The following is a 20,116-nucleotide window of genomic DNA, read 5'->3' as shown; positions in this document are numbered from 1 at the left end:
CGGAGGGGCTTCATTTAAGATGTGTACCCCTGTTCCAAAACCCTATAATTATGGGTCTACCTCCTGGTGGCAGAATAATCTGTAAATATAAGCCATACCAGAGTTAGGGTATGGTGGATGTTATGTTAACGGATATTTATACTGTGCACTATCACCACCAGAGTGGTCCCCTGGTGCTGTGGCGGATTTGAAAAGCAAGAGGTTAGGTTAAGTTAGTAGGAGTGAGCGGGGAAAAAGCACAAGAGAGCTGCGATGTGCTGTTGGCAGCTTCAGTTCGGTTTACACCGTTCACTAACGTAGGTGTGATTTTTCGGTCAGTAGTTGTCGTGTGCAGCTGTGCGAGGCTCTGTGGTGTATTTTGTTGTTGGGGTGTAGTGAAATGCAGGTATGGTTTTGTTTAGAGCTTGAGAGGTGTAAGCAGAGGGATGAGATTTTTAGTGGTTTGGTTAGTGGCGGTGCTCCATCGTACCTCCTCAGTTTTGGCTACCTGTGGTATGCGTCCCTGCCAGTGTTGTGTATTGTGGTGTGCTAGGGTTGGAGGTCTACCTCCTATATTCTGTGCCGGATTATGGGTTGTCTGCAGGGCTATTTGTGATGACTCCTCCACCCTCTCCTCGTGTTCAGACTAATGGATGCCTACACTGCTTTGGCCCTTGGCATGTCCTGGTGCGCAGTTGCCATCGCCTCCATGGAGCCACTTGGGGGTGAGGGGAGCTCTTCCCTGTGCCCACGAGCTACCTGGGCTCTGATTTATCAGTTTGTTCGCCAATCTTTGCCCTCTAATTCTTTGACCTCTGTCTGTGGTTCTAGTCCTCTGTCTTGCGATGTGTGTTCTTGCAAAGGGGTGTGGGTGTTGCTCATTCATTTTGAAGAGCCAGGTTTTTTTTTTAGGAGTTAGGAGTTTTCTGAATTTTAGATGGTCTTTCAGGTTTCGGATTTCTCTCGAGAGTGAGTTCCACATTTTTGCAGCTAGGCAAGAGAATGCTTCTCCACCAAGTTTTTTGCTTTCCTTGTGTACCGTTGTGTAGCGTTCTGGTCGGCATGTAAATTGTGATTTTTCTTTTGTTGGAATTCTGCTCCTTGCCATAGACTGCTCTGTGCGTTATGCAAATTGTTTTGAATGCGATTAGTTTTTTTGACTGGCAGCCAGTGTAGCATATTTAGCGTAGGAGTGATGTGGTCTCTTTGTGAGAGTTTGAGGAGGAGTCTGCCCACTGCATTCTTTATACGTTGCCGTTTCTTCAGTAGGTAATCTGGAATTACAAGGTATAGGCTTTTGGCGTAGTCTATCCTGGACATTATGAGGGAGATCATGGCTAGCCTTGTGTGCATAAAGGAGAGTGATGGTAAGATCTTTTTGATCATGTGTAGATGGAAGAAGCATTTCTTGATAATTGCGTTTACTTGCGGTTCTAGTGTTAGCTTGTTGTACATTAGGATTCCAAGGTTTGAGTATTTTGGATGGCGTGGGCGTTGTTTCTTGTTCTGTTGGCCATGGGATGTACTGGTTGCTTTCCTGGTATTTGGATATGATTGTGATTACTGTCTTGTCTGGGTTTGGTTTGAGGCTGTTTGTGTTCATCCAATCGTAGAGTTCTTTCAGACAGTCTACTAGCGTGGTGTTCTACTCTTATACATCTTAGATTTTGTTGGTGATTTGGGTGTCACCTGCATCGCTGTAGCAGGGGAGGCCATGCCTTTTGATGATGTTGATTAGTGGAGTCAAGTAGATGTTGAAGAGGAGTGAGGATAAGGAGGATCCTTAGAGTACCGCACAGCAGGTCAGCCGCAGCGTGGATTTGAATGGTTTTATCCATACTATTTCTGTTCTTTCAGATAGGAACAATTTAATCCAGAGCAGCGCTGTGTCAGTGATCTCAATTTCTTCCAGCCTCTTGATGAGGATGTTGTTGCTGACTGACTAATGTTGCAGAGAGGTCAAGTAGTATCAGTGCAGAGTTTGTGTTGGAATCTGCATTGGTCTTTAGGTCATCCCAGATAGAGAGAAGTGCCATCTCTGTCCCCCTCATAGGTCTGAAGCCGACTTGTGCCTGGTCCAATAGTTGGTGTATTTCTACATGTTTCAGTGTTTGTTCATAGGCTTAGGTTTCTAGCAGTTTTGCCGACTAGGCCCGATATTGGTCTTTCGTTAGAGAGGTCTTCCACATCAGCCGTAGTATGCTTGAGGAGCGGTTTGATGTACGCAGATTAAAAAGAATGCAGTTCTCTCCCAGATTAGAGTGAATGGTTGAAGAGGTTTCTGTGGCATTCCAATGGCCTTGTGTAAGGAATGATTTATAGATGTGGGTGGGCATTGGGGCCATTAGGAGCCTGCTGTATTGCTACGTTTCACCAGCTATTTGTGTGAAGGTTGATCTGTAGTTCCAGCATCGGTGGGGCATGGTGCTTTGGTCTGCTTTGTATGATCCGATGTCTGCAAAATTGTTGCATAGTTTTTGTGAAGGTACCAGTGTATTGTTGCATTCAGGTGCGTTTCATTTATGATTTTGAATAGTTCTTTTTGGGTGTTGGTGGCTATTGTGATTCGGTTGTCGTAGTATTTCTTTTTGGCGTTGAGAATTCCCTTTTTGTATGCCTGGATTTGTTTTTGATGGTTTATTATTTTTGCCTGGTCGGATTTGTATGGTATTCTCGTAACTATTATAGCCACATCCAATTTGATATCGCAAATATGCCCAGTCCTGTGAGCCAAAGTCAGCTGTCGAAGGTGATGGGCATTTGGGTTGAGCCAGACAGGACAGGAACCTGAATGGGCATGCCTCATACTTTTTTTTTCTCCTTGATCTCTTTGTGAGGGCGGGCAACACCCTCTGCCAGGGACAGCTACACAGCAGGCAGTGTCTCTGTGCTTAGGCATCCAAAGAGCACACCCATTCATGGGGAGTAAACTCACACTAGGGTGCTCCATTTCTAAAGTCCTTTGATCCTAGTGAGAAGGAAAGGGGTGAAGTTAGAGTAGTCAGGTGTGATCTGTTCAGTGGAAGGACACTTCCGCCATTTTGTTTCTCTCTGCCCCCCTCTCCTTTGTGTCCCCTCCACTTCCTCTAGAGTAAAGCACTTTGTGTGTGATGTAAGAAGGGCAAAGTCCACTTTTTTCAAGAACAGTGATTGGACCACTAAGGCATTTGCCTTTCAAAGAAGAGGTCTCCCACCACTTTTTAGATCCTCTCAAGACAACCTAAAGACTCTCTCTGAAGCTTCTGAGAAGAACACACTGGATTTCCCGTGGGAACGTTGCACTTTCCAAAGCCCTCGGCCTGCAGTGAAGAAGGAGCCATCCAAGGCATAAGAAAGATTATGCCCCAACCACTGCCAGGGCACATTGGGGGTGAACCTTTACTTTGGACCAGGACCTGCCATTCGGCACTGAAATCCCCTAAAGCTGGCAGAGCAGGCCTGAATAGAACCCTGCTGTCCTCGAGTCCTTCTGAGTGGGCTTCAAAACAGCTGGTGGATCGGACTATCTGTAGCTCCCTTGTTCTGCTGAACTTAAATTGCTCTGTGTTCACTGCACCTTCAACAAGAGGGAAGATGCCAGTGCTGGCATTTGCGCTCCTCCCCCAATCCAAGTTCTTGCTTGCACTTCAACCAGCTCGCCGCTGCATCATGTCCTAACTGTGCCTATCAGATGCTAGGCCTGAAGCTACTGCTCGATGTCAGGACCCAACCCGAATCACTGGCGAGTCACACGCCGACTCTGAAAAAGGGTTACAACCACAGCTCTGCCCAGCAAGCCCGCGAATGGCCACCTCACGGAGCTGCACATCAACGTACCCAAGATCATCACCATTAACGACGTCACCCGCGGACTTCAACCGCTGGAGCATCATGCATTGACCCCTCCCAGTGGCTAGAAGCCCGACCAACTGCAAAGAGATTTGGAACGACTCGACTTGCATCCTAGAGACTGGTTAGTCACCTTGGCATCTTCTTTCACCCAAAGACATCCTTTTTTGTGGTTGGCAATTTGCCCATCACCGATGTATTCATGCTCAGAGTGCTACTTTCATCAGCCTGATGCATTTTCTCTGTCTTTCCATAGGGGTGGCTTTTGCACAGTGTTTTCTATTTAATTATCTTGCAGATAGTGTGTTTTATTAAAGTATATCTATTATTAGAGAACCTTGATTGGACAATCCCTTTATTTTGAACTGTTCTGCTTTGGTCACTATTGAATCACATTCACACCCCCCTTAAGAGCATAGCCTTCCCTGGGCCCACGTTACCACAAAAGGCAAAGGAGGTGTAGCTCTTAATTGTACCCTTTTTACCTTTATGATTACGTTGGGCCTTGGTTTGTATAGGTGTGAGGGCTGAGTGGGCATTTTTATCCCTACTCTTTCTTGTACTCCTATAGAGCAGAATCAAATTGGTCACACCTCCACTTGTGGACACATACATTTATGGAAAGAAGGGTAAAAAGGTATGACTGATGCTCTACTTGGTTTAAACAGAAACGATATGGTATAAACTAGAACGGTATACATCCTTAATTGTACAAAATGTATGAAGAATCTGATAATATGGGCAGCTGCTAAACTGTAGATAAAACTGGAAATGATTGATACAAAAACATACAACAACATTGCATTAGAACCAAAGATGTTTTTGCTGCATTGAGGTCCTGGTGCATCCATTTTAGGAGCCTGCATCAATATTAAGGAACACTGAAAGGACAGGGATAACCCATTTTTGCACTGTGGGTGAGGCATACAGAGGAGGGTGCCTGAATACATCCCAAAGGACTTGGAGACTAGGGGTGTGGGAGAGGAAGACCCACAGAGGAAGAAACCGTGGTCTGGGGGAAAAGTGCAGGTAGGTCACAAGAAACAAAAAGTGGTATCCGCTAACTTTGTGCTAGCGATGAGTGGCTGCGGGCAGCTGGAAATTACATAATTGTTGACACTACATTTATGCTCTTACACCCACAAACCATACACATTTTCTAAACCAAATGTGGCCTAGCACTAGTTTAACTAGTGTCAGCTAAAACTATTGGGAAATGCTACGGACCTTCTGGGCTATTTACAGAGACACATTAGGGGTTTGCGTCTAATGAATGTGTGTGAGGCTGCAGAATGGTTGCACATTTTGAACTCTGTGCAATAGTTTTACAGCTGCACAATCTACTCAAAATCACCAGAATGCAAATATCTGTCAGGTCAAGGTACAACGGGTATACTACACAGAATAGCATTCAAAGCTAGGGTCACACTCTTTATACCCAAAGCTGTGGCTTTGTCTGCTGCCCGTTTGATTGCTTTCCTTTTCAGTGTATGTTTTTTTTTACAATGTCTTGTTATTGGTCGCTATTAATATTTGCTATAGCTAGGACACTGTTCTTTTAATGATCCCACAATGACTTGCTTCCTATTTTGAAGACTTTGAGGACACAGAAAAATAGTGACCAGTAATAATAAATACTGAATCTTTTCCTGCAGCTTTGTCAGGTGGTTTTTGTAGTCTAGGAGGGTATGTCTTAAGTAGGAGGGCTTTCGTGATACCGGTATAATACCCACACTGTCCCAGGTGTCTGGCTCAAGTGATGCTCAGTTGACACAATGCAATGGTTGTTACAGTGGCCATAAAACTTTGAGGTGTCTGAAGGCACAGACATTATTACAGTGATTTGCCTAGAACGCCCATGCAGGACCCAGCATCCTGCCACTTTCTGTCAAGTACTGCACATAAAACCTGATTTGTTACATTTATACAATGTAACATTATGCCATATTTATACAATGTTTATCCTTTTCATGGTCTCTTGGTGCTAACCACTATCTCAAAGATGGGTGTCCATTCACCATGTGGAGGTTTACCTTAGTGAGATTGTAGTTTTGAGACATCTGAACACATTATCGGGGAGAGAGAGTGAGAGCGACCCCAAATAGGTTGACTGAGATACTTTTAAGTCACTAGACCTACTTGTGACTAAGGTATGTTTTCCCTCAAAAGGTACACCTTTATTCTGCTCCCAACCCCGCTCAAACCCACCCATATGTACTAGTTTGCCCTCCAAAAGCATTTGCAGTGCCTTACAAAGTGTAAAATACTCAGCCCTCTTAAACTCCTAGGCAGTTTTCTGTTAATTATACACTGGTTTATATAGTAACTGAACTGCCCACTGGAGTCTGGTGTCAAATGCACCTGCAGACACTGAAAAATGGATGCCATAAATACTCTAACATAGACAGACTGGATAAATAGGATACAACGTCGATTAGGAGTCAGACTGCATGGACACCAATGTGTCAAACATATTTGAAGCACTCACAATCTGCAGCTTGATGGTTTTGCCCTCCAGTTCGATGGTTCGGATCTTGAAGTCCACACCAATGGTGCTGATGTAACTGTCTGTGTATGTGTCATCCTAGAAAAAGGGGAGTGACAAAGAAAATGTAATTTCTTCATGGGGACAAACCTATAATACTGTGTAACAGAACAACTGGCAGCTGGGGTTGTGCCACTAACTCTTCCATGTCTGATGCATTTCACTTAAAGTGCATCTGTAGCCAGAGATATACCACTAACCTTTCAATGGTTGGTAGGTAGCCCGTAGCATGCAGTGTACACCCTCATTACCAGGAAATCATACAAGTCTGTGGATCCATCACTAACCTTCCCATGAGTGATGTTCTTTTTTCGTGCACTGATTAGGATGTGCCACAGTTTTCCAACATGTTATGCATTTAATAAACTGCTGAGGTTGATTGTATCCCTAAATTTAACATGTAAACAAATTAAGCCTTCCTCTCATACACAGTTGGGAATTAATCTTCTCACATGTATTGTATTCACCTCAAGGATGGACCCCCGGGATGTGTAGACCGAGTATCGTTCGTCTCATAGGGGATGCATTTCTGCTTGCATTTGAGAATAACCTCACCTTCTACTAAGAGAATTCTGTTTAATGAAGGATTCAGGAAGGACAGACGCAGTTTAAAGTAAGTATGGGAGCACACATGGCAAAAAGGCTCAAAAGAAGAGGTCTGTTAATATTTGTAATTCAGCAGCCCTGATGCTTAAGAAACACCATGCAAAGTTAATTTATATGTATTTGTAAGTATCCCTTCAAACATTTTTAATTAATAAAGACATTTTATTGGCATTTTGGAATAGGGTAAAACTAGTAGAATCCCTGTGTTCGAGCCATTACTTAACTGACTCATGATTGCCATTGCTTTTGGACTTCCCTGGAGAAATCAGGGGATAAATAGACCTTAGAGAGCACTCAGCCATCAACAACCTGTTGTGTCTGGTCTTCTGAAGCAGCATGTCTCAATCTCTCTATTTGAAGAGCCAAGCAACTGTCTCTCAGAGGTGAGGTAGGTGCACCCTCTTTAATGTCAAAAACAACGACAGACCCTTGTTGAGCAGCTGATCAACCAGTCAACACTCCAAGAATAATTCATTGGAGTCACATTCAATTTGTTCTGGGAGGCAGACAATCCTAAAGTTCTTGCAGTGGGAGCGAGGAGGTTGCACCGCATCCTCAACCCTTTCCAATTTGTTGTACACTGTAGAGATGCTACCAGATCTTTCAAGAACCCCACTTTTTCATGGATGAGACCAGTTTTTGAGTTGCCAAGATCCTATCAGATATCTTCCTAAAGTCTGCACAAAGAAGGGAGAGGTCTACTTCGACCATCCCCATTTAACCCTCAGATATTTTGTCAGATGTTTTGGATCCTGATTTAGCATCAACAATACCATCAGACGAACACGACATCCAGCGAGGATTTAGCATCAACAATACCATCAGACGAACACCACATCCAGCGAGGAGACGTTAAGCGGGGGCAGGTGGGGCCCACCATTCAAGTGCGGTCTTGTGGACATTAAGCTTGGCCGGAAGCATCACATCCAGCGGGGAGACCGAGTGGGGGCAGGGGGGGTTGCCATTCAAACGCGGTCTTGTGGACATTAAACTTGGCCGCCCCCAGCGTTTTATCCAGAGCACAGCCCGGGAGTCGACGCGCTGCAGGGGAGAGGCCCCACGCCCCCCAGACAGAGGCGCCTTTACGCTCCCCTCACGGACCTAAATCAACGGGGGCGGACCGGTTGGCCCCCTGAACCCCCTGTGGCACTACTAGAGCAACGAGGAGACGCCTGATCCTGTCTTCTGCCTTGACCGGAGTTGCCTCCAGCCCACCACGAGCTGGGACTCGGCCTGCGTGCCGGGCGGAGAAGTACGGCCCACCACGGAGAGCTAGGTGGGGGAGGGGCGATCGTTGCCCATATACGGGACAGCCAACTATACACAAGAGAGCAGAGACCCCCGCTCTTACTTTGCCACTCCACGCCAACAATTTGTGAAAGAAACCAAGCTAGCCTCAGGCCTGTGCCCCACCATGAACAGAGCTAAGGACCCTCCCACCCCCTCGGCCCTCAAAAGTGGCAGCAAGACCCAAGATGGTTCCCTTACCAAATTTTGACCTAAAGAGCACGACCCAGAAGCTGAGCACCAGAGGGACCACCAGGCGGGTGACTGGGCTGGTGCCCAGAGTGCGGACCCTTCTACTGAGCATCAAGATGGGCCGGTCACCTATGCAGCACTTACACAATTCCTCGGGGAAGTGGTGGACAAGATTACGACGGCGAGTCAGAAGCAGATGGATACCCTGAGGGAAGATCTGTTGTTGGCAGTGTGTTTCGTTGGGTGGCCAGAGCGAAATGTCTGAGAATTGTCTTCATTTCTAGCCAATTTCAGAGACATTTCCCTGTGTCCACTCACCGAAACACGTCGCCAACAACAGATGTCATACCTTCTCGCGTTCCCACAGGTGTCCCGGCAAAAACGGTACCTCACGTGTGGGTGCACCTACTGGGGGCGCAAAAGGAAAACGGTAACCCGCTGGTAACCCCAAGCCTTTCGGCGCAGCCTTGTTCATGTGGGCAACCTACAGATTTGGGCCTAAGGTGTCGAAGCCAGCAAGGAAAACAGGGAAACCCATGCATTTCCCAAAAGAGGACACCCTTGGGAATCCACAGAGGTTTGCCTTGCGCAAATCGACCCAGAATCTACTACCGAGAACCTCTGGCAAATTCAGAAAAACACAATTTTCAGACATTTCACTCTGCCCAACCATCGAAACAGGCCGCCAACAACAGATGTCATACCTTCCCGTGTTCCCACAGGTGTCCCAACGAAAACACTAACTCACATGTGTGGGTTCACCAATCTAGCCGCAAAGGGAAACGGCTAACCCACTGGTAACCACAAAAGGGTTTGGGGAGATAACCTACAGATTTGGGCATTGGGTGTCCAAGCCACCAAGGAAAACTGGGAACCCCATGCATTTCTGAAAAGAGGGCACCAGTAGGAATCCACAGAGGTCCAACTTGTGCAAAGCGGACCAGAATGTTTTACCCACATTATGGATTTTGCCGGGGCTTCTGGGTAATGCATTCTGGGCCGATTGCGCAAATCATACCTCTGCGAATTCCCACGGGTGTCCTCTTTTCGGAAATGCATGGGGTTCCCTGTTTTCCTTGGTGGCTTTGACACCCGAGGCCCATATCTGTATGTTGTGCTTGTCTGGACAAAGTGTCAAATTCAGGTGTCGAAACAGACTTGGGGTTACCTGTGTTTTAGGCTTTCCCCTTGGCGCCCAGGTAGGTGCACCCACACATGTGAGGTACTGTTTTCATCGGGACACCTGTGGGAACGCAGGAAGGTATAACATTTGTTGTATTTGTGTGGTTTTCATAACGTTTTGACCCATTTGCTGGTGCCCTTTGTCACACAACCCTTTCATTTCCCAAATGTGACCTACATTTAGTTGCTGCTTTAGGCACCATACACTTTTGTAACCTGCACAAGTCACCTACCCTTGAAAAGGTCTGCCTGTGCTTTTTCAAAAAATGGATGCTTGCCGTTCCTCACCACATTGGTTTTCCCGATTTACACATGCTAAGTGTGTCTGTTCAGGCCGTGAGCATAAACCTCCTGTGTACCATGGCTTAGCGTTTGGCTTGTGGTATTGCTTGTTTTGTAAAACACTACAAAAAATGTGCGCTTTCCTAACTGCAAGAGTCAGGGGAATGTAGTGGACCATTGCGTTTCTCAAAATTCATAGAAGCCATTGCCGTACCAAGCCAACCATGTATAACAACTTTTTTTTGGTCATTTTCCCGCTTTTCCCCCAATCTATGGCATTTTCCCCTACCTAGTGGTTGCCTGACCGACGCAAATCACCCCTTCCTAAACTTGGATTTTGTCTACTTTTCAGAAATATATGCCTTTCTGTCCTCCAATTCGGCTTTCCTGCCCTTTTCTTCCATTCCGACCATGCATGTCCAATTGGCAAAAAGGGCCAAAAATCGCCTACCTCTCACAAAACAGTTGATAACCACATCAAAATAATTTTTTTCCGTTTCCACTCAACCTGTTCTTGAAAGCCAGGAAATTGGGGAATTCAGCAAAGCAAACCATTTGTTCCTAGCTCTTACAAGGAAAAAACCACTGGCTTCTTTGTACATCATTTTATTGGCATTTTTTGAAAAAAAGCCACATTTTCGCCCTTTTTGCTTATTTTCTCTAATCCCCCTACAGCAACCTAGGATTCCTGGGTGGCTTTACGCCTACATGTGGGAAAAAAAGAAGCCAAATTTGGCCGAGGTATCTCTTGTAACAAAAAAGTTACAAGGCATTGAATGGCCACATACCAAAATCACCAAAAAAGGCCTTGGCACTGGGGGGAAATACCCATGGAAGTTAAAGGGTTAAAGACCCGGTTCTGGTGCAGGAGGTGGAACGGGAACTGGAGGAATACATGGAGAAGAATGGGTGGGACGACACTACCCCGCAAATATGGTGGGATGCACTAAAAGCCACGATAAGGGGGAAAGTCATGGCAATCAAGGCTAGAAGGGAAAGGGAACTAAGGCTTGAGGAAGAGAACCTGGGCAGAAAACTCAGAGGCAATGGCACTATTGGCCACTAAGCATACACCAGCCATAGCAAGGGAGGTCCGGACGCCAAGAGGCCAACTGAATCTCATCCAGACCAGGGCTGCCAAGTGCAATTTACTGCGCTTGCATCAAATGCACTATATTAAGGCGAACAAGTCTGACAGACTGCTAGCCCAGATGCTGTGAAAGGAAGAGAAGTGCAAAACTATTCTAAAAATCAAGGGGGGGGGGGCAGTGCGGTGTTTACGAACAACAGAGAGGGTTGAGAGAATTCTGCCAATTTTACACCACCTTATACGCGTCAAACAATCCTGTCCCCACGGTGCAAAAGGCTTACCTAGATAGGCTCGACCTCAAGGCCCTTTCAAGGGGGGAGCGGGAACAGCTTAAAGGAGAAACAACAACTGACGAAGTCAGGAAGGCGATTTCTACCCTCTCCCCGAACAAGGCCCCAGGCCCAGATGGCTTTGTGGCCGAGTTCTATAAAGGTACATAAAGAATTTCTAATTCCCCAGCTCACCAGACTTTTTAATCACATAGGCTCTTCTGGAGCCCTCCCCAGGTCCATGGACGAGGCCAAAGTAACATAAAAAAGGCAAAGATCCAGAGGTGTGCGGATCCCATTGTCCGATAGCGCTCAAACGTTGACGCGAAGATTCACACAAAGATCTTGGCGGCCAGGTTTGATTCCTTCATGCCCAAGTTGGTCCAACACGATCAGGCGGATTTCATAAAGGGGCGGCAGACTGCTGATAATGTGCGGAGAGTGATTCACTTAGTTGAAAAAACTCAGATAAAGGGGATTCCCGCCCTCCTCCTAGCGGTCGACGCCGAAAAGGCCTTCGTTCGCGTGGAGTGGGGCTTCCTCTTCGCCACAATGACCAAAATGGGCTTCAGACCCAAATACATTGATCGAGTAATGTCCAGCTACCAGAACCCGTCCCTCCGCCTGGCAATCAATGGTCGGATTTCAGACCCGGTGAGAGTAGAGAGGGGTACGAAGCAGGGGTGCCCACTATCCCTGCTGCTCTAAGCTCTTCATTTAAAGCCATTCCTAGAGGCGATCAGAGCTCCTGGGAAGATAAAGGGCATCACGTTTGGGGGACAGGTGCATAAAGTGGCCGCGTTCGCGGACGATATGCTACTCACATTGACTGACCCTGAGGTTTTGTTACCAGCGGTATGTGAGGAGCTTGACCAGTTTGGGTGGGTTGCTGGCCTGAAAGTAATCACTAAAAAGTCAGAGATTCTTAACCTTAACCTACAAGCGGCTTCGGTGAAACTTGTTAAACAAGACTAGGCTTTCAGATGGGCAAGCAAGGGAATCAAGTACTTAGGGGTCTACCTTACCAATACCGTGGGGGAACTATATCGAGCGAATTACCTCCCTCTGTTGGAGAAAATTAAAATCGAAGCCAATAGACTGGAGCCTGCTGTACATTTCGTTGGGGGGTGGGGGGGGCTCATTAATGCTCTCAAAATGGTGGTGCTACCAGTGCTCCTGTACCAATTTGCCGCACTCGGGTAGAATTTCCGGGCTCCTTTTCTAGAGCCCTTCATAAAGTCACAAATCTCTTTATCTGGAACCACAAAGGTCCCAGAATAGCCTCAGCCCTTATGAGGACCACAGCCAACCTGGGTGGCATGGGGGAACCCATTTTTAAAGCTTACTGCCTAGCGGCCCAGATAAGGGTTCTCAGAGATTGGCAGAGAGACGATCGGGACAAAACGTGGAGGCCGATGACAGGGCGTTGTCTGATGGTCCGAGATATGTATAAAGAAGGCAGGGTAAAAGAATTTGAACAGTGCAAATCAGAGTTTGGGCTGAAGGAGACCTATAGATACGGGTATATACAATTGAGATATTGGTTATCCCACCCAGAGCAGAGACAGGCAGGTACGCGCCCCCTAACCCCGTTTGAAAAGTATTTAGACACACATGAGGGGGACAAGGGTCTCATGGCCTCCATATACAAACTTATCAATCAGGGGGAAGATCCTCCGTATATAGCTTACATGAGGAAATGGGAGGCTGACACGGGCACCGAAATAGAGGAGAGTGAGTGGCAAGAATTGTGGGCACAGATCCCGAAACTCACCAAGTGCCTCCAGATCCGGGAGATCTGGCTAAAGCTGATGTACCAGTGGCACCTAACTCCCCAGTCAGAATAAACAAGATGTTCGCTCGAACCTCAGCTTTGCTGGAGGGACTGCTGGGGGACGGGCTCATGGGCTCCCATTTGGTGGGAATGCCCAAAACTGAACACATTTTGGGGCAACATTCAGCAGGCCATTGAACAGGTACTGGGAGTCCGGGGGGGGGGGGGTGGAAACAGGGGGCTCAATATGCTAGGCCTAAACCGGGTCCTGGTGGACATCCCCACGAAATCGGACCGCATAGCGTATGTCGCTATGATGATGTCTGCAGCAATGGTACTGGCGTGCAAGTGGAAGTCGAAAGACCGAGCCCCCCGCCCCCCCAGAGCATGAGTGGGTAGCAAAAATCTGGTCAATCGTGGCCATGGAATGGCTCACATACTCCATACAAGGGCAACACATGAAATGTATATCTGACTGGGCTACCCTGCTAACATTTCTGAAGGATGGGGCGTGCAGAGCTTGGTGCCCCAAAAGCATGTCACTACTTAGAATTATACCTCAAGAGGACTCCGACCCATAAATGTGTGAAAGACTGAATAGACCAAGAGCTGTCCCAGACAAGGTCACACAGACTTAAAAATTACCGCTGCCAATATGATATTCACGAGAGAGGTTAAAGCTCAGTTCACTGCTCTTGGAATCCGGGGGGAGGGGGAAAGGAAGGGTTTTCTTTGGTTATTTGTTTGTACTTGTTTGAACTTTCTGTTCCGATTGGTCATTGCTTAAAGTAAAATGTTAATAAAAACAAGTTGGAAAAAAAAAAACAATACCATCAGACACATTCTGCTTTTATTTGAAAGTGACTTATTTCCTCTCAAGCTACCCAGGAGTTTTAGTTAACTTGAGTGTGTATATAGCGCATCCAAGCATTTGGGTGAATTTTCTGGTGAGATGGTGCTTACCGCAAAACGCAGCAACAGGCACGACTTGCCAACTCCAGAATCACCAATCAAGAGGAGTTTAAATAAGTAGTCACTGCAAATGAGATAGAAAGAGATATCAGATCATGAGACTCATAGCCTACACCAACCGAGGATTTAGAAAAAAAACATCCCTCATCCAAATTAAATCTTAAGTTGTAGAACTCTTCACATCACTGGATATTAGTGGCTGAGGATCTGATGATTATGAACTGTCACAAGACTGAACACATCCCCCTGGAACAGTCTCCTGTGCCCTTGGCCTTTCAGCCCATGCCATCAAATCAGAGGTTATCTTTGGCTCCCAGACATCTCAGGAGGCATAATGATAATTGAGTGACCAACCCTAGCATTGAGCATAGCACATGATCTTACTAAAATATTATTCTCATATTAAAGATTGGGAGTGCTGCTTGGCATAGTAGGTTTGGGGACAGGATGCCTCAGCCTGTGATTTACAACCACGAGGGAACAATAGAGAAGTACCATTCTCAGATGCATTCTACATTCCACTCTTAATACTGAGGGCACAAATCAGAGGTCCGTCTAGAATTAGAAAAGGGTTATTCCATGAAGGAACAAAACTTCCTAAAAGCACCATATTCTCTGACAGAAAGATGTGACAGCCTGGCATCAAAGCCTCCATTCGTACATGTTCCTACTTACGGCCTGAAAATGACTCAGTGGCTGCTTGCAATGCAGAACCAGCACTGAAGGGATTCTCCCAGCAAATTCCTACTTTTTGCATTTTAACAAAAGGAGTAAAAATATGACACCTGTAAGGTGATGTTACCAGTTAATAACCCTAGTCTTTCATAAAGGTTATCATGCAAGCTAGGCATTTCCCAGATGGCAGTGCCTTCATTTTGAAATGTCCATTCATACGAGTGGTTCCAGTATCTACTGGATGAAATGGCTTCTGGTGTCCCGGTTATGGGGCAGGACAAAGCAGAGGGTGCACTTTGAAATATGGTGAGCCAAAACCTGATCATCCTTTTAAAGGGCAAGAGGTGAGGTTATTCTAAAACAGAAGTGGGGTGATTTTTGGGCACAGCAAAGTGAGAGGGGATAGGCCTTTCTGTGAAAGGGTGAAGTGAGTTGTCACCCGGAGACAGGGCAAGATGAGCAGTTATTCCTAAAAAAAAAAAATAGATGACAAGTCCTTCTGGACATGAGCTGCGGACATTCTAGAATTTCCCATATAACACATTGCACATTTAACAGTACAAAGTTTCAAATATCTAATGTATATTAAACTCCATTCACAATCTGTAAACAGAACAATTGAAATACCAATGAATGTATACAAATGTATCAGAGACAGTGCCTACTCTACATTAAAGGATAGAGTTAACAACCTGACATGCAACAACATAATTAACACAGCAAAATTAAATAGGACATGACATTTGCATCTACATAAATATACAATAGCAGTTTAGAATTAATAGCGCACAGCCCATGGCCAATATCTATGGGGCTCACAGAAATAATATTACCAGAATGTATCCATGTGATTTTCATTCTACTGGCATTTTCAATTTGTTTTAATTTCTTCTTTTATTTAGACACTGAGTAAAGTTTAATAGTCACCATAAATTGAGATTTAAATGTAGGGCGTTTCATATGGGAATTGTCTTTGTTGTTCTATTAATTGGTCTGGGTTCCCATTACGTCAAATTTCCTCCTTCCCCCACACTCACCTATTGTGACCGAGAGGCCATTCTGGGACAGGATGAGGGGTGAAATTATTTCAGTACATGATGAGGTGAGCCCTGGAGCATGACAATGCTATAAGATATTCTGGCACATGGCAAGGACATTCAGGCAGAGGACAAAAAGAGATATCATTGAGCAGGACGAATTGAGAGGGAAGTTTGAAAGCAAAAGGAGGGGTATTTCTTTGACATTTTGAAGCCAGAGGCCCATTTATCATTAAACAAGGCGAGAGGGCATTTTTGCAAAGAGCTAGGTGTACAGTCAAACTGATTAAAGACATCGTCAGAGGTTATTTCTGGACAGGCAGAAGCTGAAAGGTGGTTCTGGGACAGGAGAGTCCACTATTTGAGAAGATCAAACAGTCACTGGTGGCTGACATTAGGTTTGAAGTTATGTTAATCACAGGTTGCAGGGTCATTAGCAGCCTCCTATCGGTGTGATATGACCTTTGTGGGCAAAACAAGGGCACATGTATATCTTCAAATCAAAGCATTATTCCGGGATACATTTTTTGAACTTGCACTTACTATTCTGGATTCATTGCGGACATTGCTGTTTCGGCTGATCTTTTATTGTGGAGGCGGTAACTCCTAATCCTCTCCTAACTTTTCCTCAATGTGGAATCTGCAGCAACAATGTAAAGAAGAGGGAAATCCCAAAAACATGCGTTTAAAAAAATAATGAAGTTAACTTTTGATTCAAACTTCTTTTGGTTCATCCATTTTCAACCAGAGAGGGCCACTCTCCAGAGGGATCCTGCACAGAGGCAGATCTGCATTGTATGTGAACATATAAGACACATTGGCTTTAAAAAAGTGAATCTAAAGTAAGACCTAACAGTAATGACCACACAATACTGTTGCTGGCTTCTCATAATCAGAGTCGATGTACAGACATAGTAGGTTTTTACAACTGGTAGCTGATTTTGTAGGTTACTGAACTACCCAATACACCAGTCTGTTTACTGTCTTCACAAAAAAACATGAAACGAGGGTGTAAAATAGGTGCAATTTAAAGCATAGTTCTTAAATTTAGTAGACATTAACAGCATTTTCCTACACAGATGGAAGAAAAAGTTACTTACCAACTGTAACGTTCTTTCGATTGGATGTTCCTCCCACGTATTCCTCATCTTGGATATATCCTTACCTTCAAGCTTTGCTGCTTCGGAAAAATATATTTTTTCCACCAGAGGGCGCTCTGCTCGAGTCCTCGGCATTTATGTCCCTCGGCGGTATCCGTCGACATCATCTGCAGTATAAATGGCTCGAGCCGCACCCCTTTGGCCTCAGTTCTGTTTTTTCGTATATTGTAGTCAATTTGTAGACAAGGTGTGTCCCTTTGACCAAAACCTCTAAAGAAACTTTGAGTGTAAAACACGTAAACTGTACTGTGGGGTAGGCTGGGAGGGTCGATGAGGAATACGTGGGAGGAACATCCAATCGAAAGAACGTAACAGTTGGTAAGTAACTTGTTCTTCGAAAGGATTGTGTCCTCCCACGTATTCCTCATCTTAGATAGGCTCCCAAAGCAGTTTAAATAGGAGGAGGGAGTACCATCAATATTAATCATGTACAGAATGAATTACTGATTTTGCAAAGAGACCTCCCTGTGAGGAAGTTGAGTCAAGGGAGTAGTGCTTTACAAATGTGTGCATGGATGACCAGGTGGCTGCTGCACAAATACCTTGTATCGGGACACCTCTCTGAAGAGCTGTTGAAGTCACCATGCCCATGGTTGAATGAGCTCTCAGCCCATCTGGAGGATCTTTCCCAGCCAAATTATAACATTCAGTTATAGCTAAAATTATCCATCTGGACAATGTGTTTTGTCACTGCCAGTCCTAATTTACAGCCACTGTATCCCACAAAAAGCTGGTCACACTGACTACATTTAGCCAGTCTCGATATACAGAAACTAAGAGGTCTCTTAGGATCTAATCTGTGTAATCTCTCTTCCTCCTTACTTGCGTGAGGAGGAGGATAAAATGCAGGCAATGTTTTCTTTTGTGACAGGTAAAAAAAAGAGGGTTTAACGTTTAGAATAACTATCTTTGTGAAAGATGGTTTTCTAGAAAGCGCCTGCAACTCACTCACCCTGTGGGCTGAAGTAATTGCCACTAGTAGTATAGTTTTTAGAGTTAGGAGCCTTAACGGGCAAGAAGGTAATGGCTCAAAAGGAATACACGTGAGAAATGTGAACACTAAATTTAGATCCCACACAGGTACTTGAAAGGGTATTGGAGCAAACACATTAGTAAGCCCTTATAAGAACTGTACAATTAAAAAAGGTATCTTGAAATAATATTCCTCCTCTGAGGAGCGCTTAAAAATGGATAGCGCAGCTAAATAAACTTTTATCGTGGCAACTTGGAGCACCATATTGGCCAAATGTAAAAAGAAAAAAGACAATATTGTAGGAATATTACATTGAAAATGGACACATTCTTATCTCTGCACCAGTTACTGAATTTGTTCCAACAACACTGGTACAGAGATTTAGTTGCTGGCCTTCTGGCCGAAAGCGGAATCTCCATTACGTCATCCGGAAGGTCCCAATCCTTGCATCTCAGCCTCTCAGAAACCATGCATGAAGGCTGAGTGTCTTGACCTCTGGATGGAGAACCCGTCCTTCCTCTCGGGAGAGAAGGTCCTCTCTTTGTGGAAGATGTATTGGAGGGCAGATGGAAATGTCCAGAAGGTGAGGGTACCACGTTCTCCTAGCCCAATCTGAGGCAATTAGGATCACGGATTTCCCGAACTTTAACCTCCTGATTACTTGAGGAATTACGGGGACTGGAGGAAACGCGTACAGGAGTGGAACTTCCCAGTCAACCACGAAAGCGTCTCCTAGAGCTCCTCTTAGGGGAAATTCCCTTGAGCAGTACAGTTTGCACTTCCGGTTGGCACCGGTCGCGAACAGATCCACTTGCGGGGTTCCCCAAAAGGCGAAGATCTCTTGAAGACTTCCTGAGCTAGTTCCCATTCGTGGGATACTGTGCTCTGCCTGCTCAGAGCGTCCACTGCCGTGTTCTCCTCTCCGGCTAGGTGAATTACCGTTAGAGATATTCCTTCTTGAATTGCCCAGAACCAGAGCTGCATTGCCTCTCTGCACAGTGGTAGTGACCCTACTCCTCCTCTCTTGTTGAGATAGTAAATGGCTACTGTGTTGTCCGTCATTATCAGGACGGTCTTTCCCCGTACAGAGGGCAGAAAGGCCTTCAGCGCTAGTCTGATTGCCCTTCGCTCCAATAGGCTGATGTGTATTTTGGACTCTGATGGAGTTCAACGACCGCTGATTGTCAGTTCGTTAGTGTGGGCTACCCACCCCGTGAGTGAGGAGTCTGTCACTACCGTCATCTCCGGCCATGGTTGGCAAAAGATTCTCCCTTGGGGATAGGTTTGTTGCAAGCCCACCATCGCAGATCTTGTGCCACTCTAGTCGGGACTTGCAAAAGATCTGACATCTCGCCTGAAAACTGGGACCATTGAGTCCCGAGGGCCCACTGTAGGGATCGCATCCTCAATCTGGCCTCCGGCACATGAAAAAAAGCAGGATGCCATAAGACCGAGCAACCTAAAAAAAAAATATATCGAAGGCCGGTAGATGCTGGCCATTCTGGAACTTCTGCAGAATGTGGTAAGCTCTCTTCAGGAGGCGAGAAAGTATCTAGAACTGCTCTGATAAATTGGAGTTTTTGTGATGGTATCATATTTGACTTCTTGAAATTCAGAGAGAAGCCCAGTCTGTGAAGGAAGTGGCAGGTTTGGCTTAGATGTTCCTGGACTTGTTCTGGAGAACGTGCCCAGATTAACCAATGGTCCAGGTAGGGATAAACGTGAATTCCTCCTCTCCTGAGACTCAGAGTTGTATCCCAGAGGGTGATTCTGAGGTTTCTTTTGAAAAGGAAGGCAGTAACCCTGGGATACTGTTTCCAGTGCCCATGCATGTGAAGTAATGCCCCGCCATTCTTCAAGATGCTGAGAGATTCTGTCTCCCACCGGGGTCTTGTGGGTCAAATTCTCAGAGTGGCTTTGCGGCAGCTGTAGTAGCGACTGATGGGACAGTTGCTGCTGCTGGGGCAGATCTACCACCTTTTCCTCGCCCCGGGGAAATTTCCTTTGTCCTCTTTGACTGGCCTGTCCCCTTCCCTTTCCAAATGAGGAATAAAATCGAAAGTGACGACCCCTCCTGGAAGATGAGCCTGTATAGAGGCATTGTTGAGGTTGTCGTGGTGCGGCACTAAGTAGCTTATCTGCCGCTTTAGAGGTCTGCAGCTTCTCCAAATTTTCATCCGTCTTGCTGCCGAACAACCTCAAGCCGTCAAATGGCATATTGAGAAGTCTGGCCTGCACATGCGGTGCAAAATCTGACTCATCACG

General features: G+C 45.7%; 1 protein-coding gene across 4 annotated transcripts in view; it reads right to left on the bottom strand.

Moving 5' to 3' along the window:
* The window catches only part of LOC138566702 (ras-related protein ORAB-1-like), a 306,406-nt gene that overhangs the window by 212,074 nt on the left and 74,216 nt on the right, over nt 1–20,116 (bottom strand). For all 4 annotated transcript variants that reach the window (XM_069644290.1, XM_069644293.1, XM_069644292.1 and 1 more), the window contains 3 exons: nt 16,262–16,358; nt 13,998–14,070; nt 6,296–6,391 (listed from right to left, as the gene is read on the bottom strand). In XM_069644290.1, the coding sequence (XP_069500391.1) occupies nt 6,296–6,391; nt 13,998–14,070; nt 16,262–16,284 (192 nt within the window). In that variant the 5' untranslated portion in view covers nt 16,285–16,358. The remainder of the gene's footprint in view (nt 1–6,295; nt 6,392–13,997; nt 14,071–16,261; nt 16,359–20,116) is intronic.

This window comes from Ambystoma mexicanum, chromosome 2p, assembly GCF_040938575.1.
Source record: "Ambystoma mexicanum isolate Mex_15411 chromosome 2p, UKY_AmexF1_1, whole genome shotgun sequence".
Lineage (NCBI taxonomy): Eukaryota > Metazoa > Chordata > Amphibia > Caudata > Ambystomatidae > Ambystoma > Ambystoma mexicanum.
This window is presented reverse-complemented; position numbering and strand designations above follow the sequence as displayed.